Here is a 7,420-nt window from a genome sequence, read left to right as displayed (position 1 = left end):
ATGATTTATTGATTATACCAAGGGCACCAAAATTTTCTACTAACATAAAATATCTCTTTGGTGTCACTGGATTTTCGGTCTCAGAGTCAACACGGAATTAACAATTACATTGACAAGCAGTACTAACAAAAGGGTTAACCTTTATTTGATGGTAACTTTGGTTTTTCCTTGTTTTTGAGTATTAATTATTAATTATTAAATGAAGGGAAGGAAAGAAGAAAGTGGAAGAAACAGATGAGAGAGTGAGGCACATGGCCAACAACAAATAGTTATATAAATGGTTGATCTATGTTTAGTTCAATTTCACATCCAAATCTGACTCTTTGGTTGCTACCTTCAACCTTGGCCCTTCACCCACCTTCACATTCCATGCCACTGTTTTAGGCAACACCCTTTTGCGTCTTCACATTCTGTCAACCAGGATCAAGGGTGGCTGAGATACAGAGTAAAACGGTACACCCCTCATCCATTCTACTTTTCTCTTTCTTTCCTTGTCTTTTCTGCTTCGTCTCTTTTCTCTTTTTCTTTCCTTCTTCTTTCAAATCTAGATCTCTTTGGATTGTTGAATACCATAGGAACTCTGTTCTCTATGTTTTTCTTCTTCTTTAGTCTCTATTTGCCATCTTTGAACGTTTTGAATGCTTATTAGGGGGTGAGTTTTATCCTCTTAGCTTATCTCTCTTCTCCTTTTATCATTAAGTTTAATAATCGCGTTATGTATGTTGTCGACTTTGTTCATTATGACAAGTTTTTTCTCATTTTTCCTTTTGTAAGAGATGAAAATCTTTCAAACCAGGCAATCCTATTTGAAATGAAGAAAGCGGGACCATGACAAAAGTGTTTATTTCAGTGTTTAGTACAAATACATTTTTAAGATAATCATGGTCAAGTTTAATTTATGTGGGTTTGTGAGTTATTACTATGAATACTCGAGATGGGGTTCTTAGATTGTTGGAAAAAAAAATCTTTTTTTTTTCTTTTCTTTTCAAAATAATATTTTTCTTTTCTTGTTTTTGAGCTGGGAATTACCAGGCCTTGTTTCCAACATGGGGATGGTCCTGTCTTTTTATTTTTCTGGCCGTCACACTTGCATAGCCATTGGTGGATGTACCTTGAGACAGAACACAGTGGATCGGGAATCACTGACACATGCATGATGGATCTTTTCTTACGTGTGAATAAAATTTTCAGATTGGCTTATCCTTTTACGTAGAGGGGAATATGACACAGTATGGTGTGAGATCCAGCCCTTCCTTATGCCCCCTTTTGTGTGGAATGGGTTTTCACAAGGAACTCTGGAAAATATTATTGCTGGGTCCCAGAGTCATGTGAACATCTTAAAGGCAATGCGACACGGAATGGAAAGTAACTAGTGTCGGTAGCAGTATCAGATTTGGTGTATTTACACACCATGACTTTTTGCCCCTTGTCGTTTTAATGCTATTGACCAGCTGGAATTAATCATCAATCTCCTTTTTCTCTGCCATTTTTTTTTTCTTTTTTCTTTTCCAAAATTGGATCTGTCATGGTGAGTGGTGTTTTGGATCATGTGGTGGTGTGATCTGAATTGTAGTGGCCTTTCCTTCTTTGGCTTTTCGAGTTAGATGGTGTAACTTCTTAGAGGGTATGGCAATTCAGATAATCCGGTTGGGGTCTAATTCTAGATATTGTTTCTTTATCTGTATTTTTTATTGTAAGGGGTGGTGGTTAGAGTGGCTTTTGCAAGTTCCAGGCTTCCCCCTTTTTTTCTTCAATCATTGTTGATTGAAGAATGATGATTCCTGATTCTGACACTGTTTTTTAATTGAAAGTATAAACAAAATGCGTGTATATGTAGGCGGAGAAAGTGGCATAGCTGCATTGCACTGAAATTTTGTATGTTGTATTTTTGCAGATAGTGGAATATTTGTTAGAACATGAAGCATAAAGATGGAAAACCGATCAACCTCCCAAACAAGAACCGGAAGGTGACCTTTGTAGCCACCTTAATTGCTCTATGTGGCCTTTCTTTCTATCTGGGAGGAATCTTTTGTTCTGGAAAGGATGGGGTTGAGGTCAAAACCATTCAGAAGACCGTTGATACTCCTAAGCAAACCTCAGGTTCTCTGCTGATGAGGCCTATCAGTTTCCCTGAATGTGGCTTGGACTATCAAGACTACACCCCATGCACAGATCCAAAGGTATTAAATGGTAGTCATTTGCTGATGCTTTAGGTTTGCAGAAGAATTTTCATTGTTGATTGAACATGCATAATTTTACAGAGGTGGAGAAAATATGGCCTGTACCGGCTTACTTTGTTAGAACGCCATTGCCCTCCAATCTTTGAGAGGAAAGAATGCTTGGTTCCTCCACCAGATGGATACAAGCCTCCAATCAGATGGCCAAAGAGCAGAGATGAGTGTTGGTACAGGTATAATAATGTTATATGCTTGATGAATTTAAATAGCAAAAGGTTGAAATGAGTTAAGTATCAATGTAATCCACTTCAACTTTTCTGCTGCATTAATGTCAGGAATGTGCCGTATGACTGGATCAACAAACAGAAGTCTAACCAGCATTGGCTGATCAAAGAAGGGGAGAAATTCCTGTTTCCAGGTGGGGGTACTATGTTTCCCAATGGTGTTGGTGAATATGTTGACATGATGCAAGGACTAATCCCAGAAATGAAAGATGGGACAGTGAGAACTGCCATTGATACTGGTTGTGGGGTGAGTTTACTCATAACTCTTTCTTGAGGGCGTTTATTTCATTTACCTTAATGGAAATTAAAATAGCAATTCTCAAGATTCCTTCTTAAACATCAAATACACGAATTCATCCAAACGTTTCTTAAATTCTACTTAATTTCAGTTACAAATTTTAGTCATGTGATAGAGAAGGAGTGCATCAATTAATCTACTTGACTCTGATTTCTTGTAGGTTGCTAGCTGGGGTGGTGATTTGTTGGATCGGGGGATTCTAACAGTTTCTCTTGCTCCAAGAGATAACCATGAAGCTCAAGTTCAGTTTGCTCTAGAGCGTGGTATCCCAGCTATTCTTGGTGTCATTTCTACACAGAGACTTCCTTTCCCGTCAAACTCCTTTGATATGGCTCATTGCTCCAGATGCCTTATCCCATGGACAGAATTTGGTAATCTTCTGTGCAAATTGAATTTTAACAATTGAACAAAGTTCATTCCTATTTATGCTATTCAATTTAGTACTCTGCACTTAATTAATCTGAAGCCAGCACATATAATGATTATGTTTCCCTCGGTTGATTGGTGATCAATGATCAATAATCAATGATCAATGATGAATGATCATGTATGATATGATATGCAATATGGCCCTCATCCTCTAGCTAAGATTTTACATAAACTCAGGCATTCAATTTAGTTCCAGTTTTGCTGGTTATATAGCCATATTAACTGGTATCTAAGTTCACTCTATTTTTTTCTCATATGCTTTCAGGTGGTATTTATCTCATGGAAATACACCGTATTCTTCGTCCTGGAGGATTTTGGGTTTTGTCTGGTCCACCTGTGAACTACGAGCACAGGTGGCGTGGGTGGAATACAACTGCTGAGGAGCAAAGATCAGATTACAATAAGTTGCAGAAGTTACTCACTTCAATGTGCTTTAAATTGTACAATAAAAAGGAGGACATTGCTGTATGGCAGAAGGCTAAAGACAACAGTTGCTATGACAAGCTTCCTAAAGAGAACTACCCACCAAAGTGTGATGACAGCGTTGACCCAGATTCAGGATGGTACACTCCACTTCGTGCTTGTTTTGTGGTTCCAGATCCAAAATATAAGAAATCTGTTCTCACACACATGCCTAAATGGCCTGAACGGTTGCATGCTACCCCTGAAAGAATCGAAACTGCTCATGGTGCTAGCACAAGTGCTAGTATTAGTACTTTCAATCATGACGATGGCAAGTGGAAAAAACGCATTCAGCACTACAAGAAGTTGCTGCCTGAGCTTGGCACTGATAAAATAAGAAATGTTATGGACATGAATACAGTGTATGGAGCTTTTGCTGCAGCCTTGATCAATGATCCCCTGTGGGTCATGAATGTGGTATCATCTTATGGTCTCAACACACTCCCTGTGATTTATGATCGAGGCCTTATTGGAACCTTCCATGACTGGTAATTTTGAACTTCTCATCATCAACCATAAGGTTATTATTTATGGATGTATGTGTGTCCTTTCCTATGGTATATGATATTTAATTTGAATTTTATTATTTGGTAGGTGTGAGGCCTTTTCAACCTATCCTCGAACCTATGACCTCCTTCATCTTGATGGATTCTTCACTGCAGAAAGCCACAGGTGAATTATGTGAACTTGTTTACTCTCATTAGCAACACAAAAATGACTCATTCTAAACTTTGATTGTTGAATATGTTTCTGACAATAGTTGTTACTTGAACAGATGTGAAATGAAGTATGTGTTGTTGGAGATGGACCGAATTTTACGACCTGGTGGCCATGCTCTCATTCGAGAGTCCAGTTATTTTGTGGATGCCATTGCTACTATTGGCAAGGGCATGAGATGGCTATGTCGGAAAGAAAAGACTGAGTATGGAGTTGACAAAGAGATGGTTTTGATATGCCAGAAAAAGCTATGGCAATCATCCAACAAAGGATCAAGATGACAAACTCTGAAACCAGTGCAGAGGTGAGGTGGGTGGCTAGAATCGTAAATCCAGAAGCAGAAGCTAAGGGAACGACTTCAGAGCCACCCTCGACAAAACATTGATTCATTCTATAATTTAAGTCAAGAATCGGTCAATTTCATATTTATGAGATGAAAAATTGGTAACTCAATAATCTGATTTATTAAGTTAATGATATAGAAAATTTTCATATAGATACTATTCTTTAGATGGCGTCAATTGTATGAGGTACCTCTCGAATATCTATCTACCTTTTTTTGTTGTTGTGTAATATTCAGTGAAGAAATGGAAGTTTTAAATCCTACACTTATACATGATTTGGATTTCCTTACCAGAGATAATACAATGTACTGTATTAATAATGCTTGGTAGTATTACATTAGTAGTCTGAGAATTTAAAATTCAATATGGTATCATAAATGACAACAGTGTGAAATGAAAAAAAAAATAATTGAGTAAAAGAGACGTATGAGTGAACATGATAAGCAATTGCTTGATGATGATTACCATGTAGAGAGATAGTATGACCAGTTGTAAGGATTTATTAACAATGTCGAAACAGTTTTATGTCTTCTTTTACTATGTTGGTGAGTTTGGATACATCGGGTTTGATGTAGAATAGCATGTTCTTAATAACAGGAATTGACAATAAATCAGTTCCATTACCATTTCTGATAACTTTAATTTTCATGTTAAATTGTCTTTCAATTATGCTATTAAAAGTTCTCAAACAATTTTCTTATAAGATCCTTAATTGTCCAACTGGATTAAGTAAAAAGATTTATGCACATGAGAAATGATGACATGAAAAGGTTTTTTTCTTTGTCCAGTAGAATGACAAATTTTTCATATGTAATTGAAATTACAATCTTATATAATATAAGAAAAAAAAAATTAAACAATTTATTTTATTTTATTTATAAGCATTCAAAAGTTAATTTTTTAATCATTTGTCATTTTTAATTTTATTTATTTATATTTATTTTTCTGTCACATGTTTATAAAAGTTATTTTATTTTATTTTATCTATTTATTCTATTTTTGTAATTTTTTTATTTATATTTATTTTGTTACTGTATAAAATTTATTTTACTTTTTTTATCTATATATTTTATATTTAAGTTAATTTTTGTATACTATTTTTTATTTTTTATTTTATTTTTTTATAACATCTAATTAATTGATCATTGAATAAATATTAAAAAATAACTTATATTTTAAAGTTTAAATTTTTTTATACTATTTTCTTCATTTTTAATTTTATCTTTTTATAATTCATAATTATTTGGTGGTCAATAAAATTAAATTTATAAACATATATTTTATTTTTATTTCTTAAAATAATATTATTTTAAAACATAGTATATATATATATATTTATTAATAACACAAATTTTTATACTATTATATAAAAAATTGTCTATATAGAAAGTTATTATATTATTTTAACAATTTGATTTGTTTTAACAATATATTTCAACATATATTATTATTTTAGTTCTTAAACATAATTATTATTTTCTCAAATTTAAAATTTTCATACCAATTTCCAAAATATCAATTATGTATAAAGTTCAAATTATATTGTTAATCAATTTAATTTATGATATACATTCCTAAAAATTATTTAAAAAATTTATTGATTTTTAAAATAAATAAATAATTACTTGTGTCTTTAGACACGTTTTAATCATCAAGAAAAAAAATTCTAATATATTTTGAATATATTTAATATTAAAGAATATTTTATATAAAATTAACTCCTTTGTTCCATGCTATTTTGTTCGTTTTTAATTTTATTCATTTATAATTTTTAATTAATTTATCATTTAATAAATTATTAAAGAATAACTTATATTAAAATATTAATTATTTTTTATATTATTTTTTCATTTTTAATTTTGTCTCCTTAATGATTTCTACTTAATTGATTGGTCATTTAATAAAGTTATACGTAGAAAATTATATCTAACTTTTATTTTTTTAAAATAATATTATTTTTACAAATTTATATTTATTAACCATACAAATTGTTCAAACTGTCAAACAATACAAACTGTTTACTATCATATAAAAAATTCTCTGGCATATGAATTTTTTTTTCTTAATCAACTTAAATCATGATAGACATTTCAACAAATTATTTTAAAAATTAGTTAACTTTTAAAATAAGTAAATAATTAGAGTATGTAAAAATCCAAATAATGCCAAACTACCATACATGGTCTTGTATAATTGCTATTCAACAACTATACATAAAGTACATAAATGACTTAATAAATGAAATACTTTAACAAAAAATGAATTCATATACCAAGAACATAAAAAAAAAAATTCATATACATCTCAAGAGCATAAATTGTAAACATATTAGATTTTTTTTCAAAAGATAACAAGTATTTGAATAGTAACTAAAATCTAAATAAGGGTGTTTCATCCTTCACCTCCAAGCTTTCATCCTGTACCTCCAAAAATTACCATTTTAACCTTAATTAATATTATCTAAATATTTTCTCTTTCTTCATAAAGTGATTCTGCATCCCTCTAACTTTTTCTCTTTCTTACTAAAGTCAACCTACACCTTTCTAATTTTCTCTCTCTTTTATTAAAATCATTCTACATAATTTTAATAGATTTTAAAATCTATACAATTTTTATATAAATTTTCTAAATTTCATTTCGAGATTTAAAATTTAATAAAAATTTAATAATAATTTAATTTAATTTAAAATTTTAATATTATTAAATACA

General features: G+C 31.4%; 1 protein-coding gene across 3 annotated transcripts; it reads left to right on the top strand.

Moving 5' to 3' along the window:
* The first annotated feature begins 283 nt into the window (after positions 1 to 283).
* On the top strand, positions 284 to 5,031 carry LOC106777820 (probable methyltransferase PMT20). 3 transcript variants are annotated; one of them, XM_014665591.2, is made up of 8 exons: positions 284 to 453; positions 1,895 to 2,180; positions 2,262 to 2,410; positions 2,513 to 2,708; positions 2,920 to 3,130; positions 3,454 to 4,138; positions 4,245 to 4,322; positions 4,426 to 5,031. In XM_014665591.2, exons 2-8 carry the CDS (start codon positions 1,917 to 1,919, stop codon positions 4,646 to 4,648), a joined length of 1,806 nt encoding a protein of 601 aa, XP_014521077.1. In that variant the 5' UTR covers positions 284 to 453; positions 1,895 to 1,916; the 3' UTR covers positions 4,649 to 5,031. The 3 variants fall into 3 exon arrangements, with proteins under 3 accessions (XP_014521077.1, XP_022643199.1, XP_014521078.1); XM_014665592.2 differs by lacking the exon at positions 284 to 453 and adding an exon at positions 1,515 to 1,624; XM_022787478.1 differs by lacking the exons at positions 4,245 to 4,322; positions 4,426 to 5,031 and having other exon boundaries at positions 3,454 to 4,142.
* Positions 5,032 to 7,420: the final 2,389 nt, after the last annotated feature.

Source organism: Vigna radiata, chromosome 11 (assembly GCF_000741045.1).
Source record: "Vigna radiata var. radiata cultivar VC1973A chromosome 11, Vradiata_ver6, whole genome shotgun sequence".
In the NCBI taxonomy this organism is placed as follows: Eukaryota; Viridiplantae; Streptophyta; class Magnoliopsida; order Fabales; family Fabaceae; genus Vigna; species Vigna radiata.
This window is presented reverse-complemented; position numbering and strand designations above follow the sequence as displayed.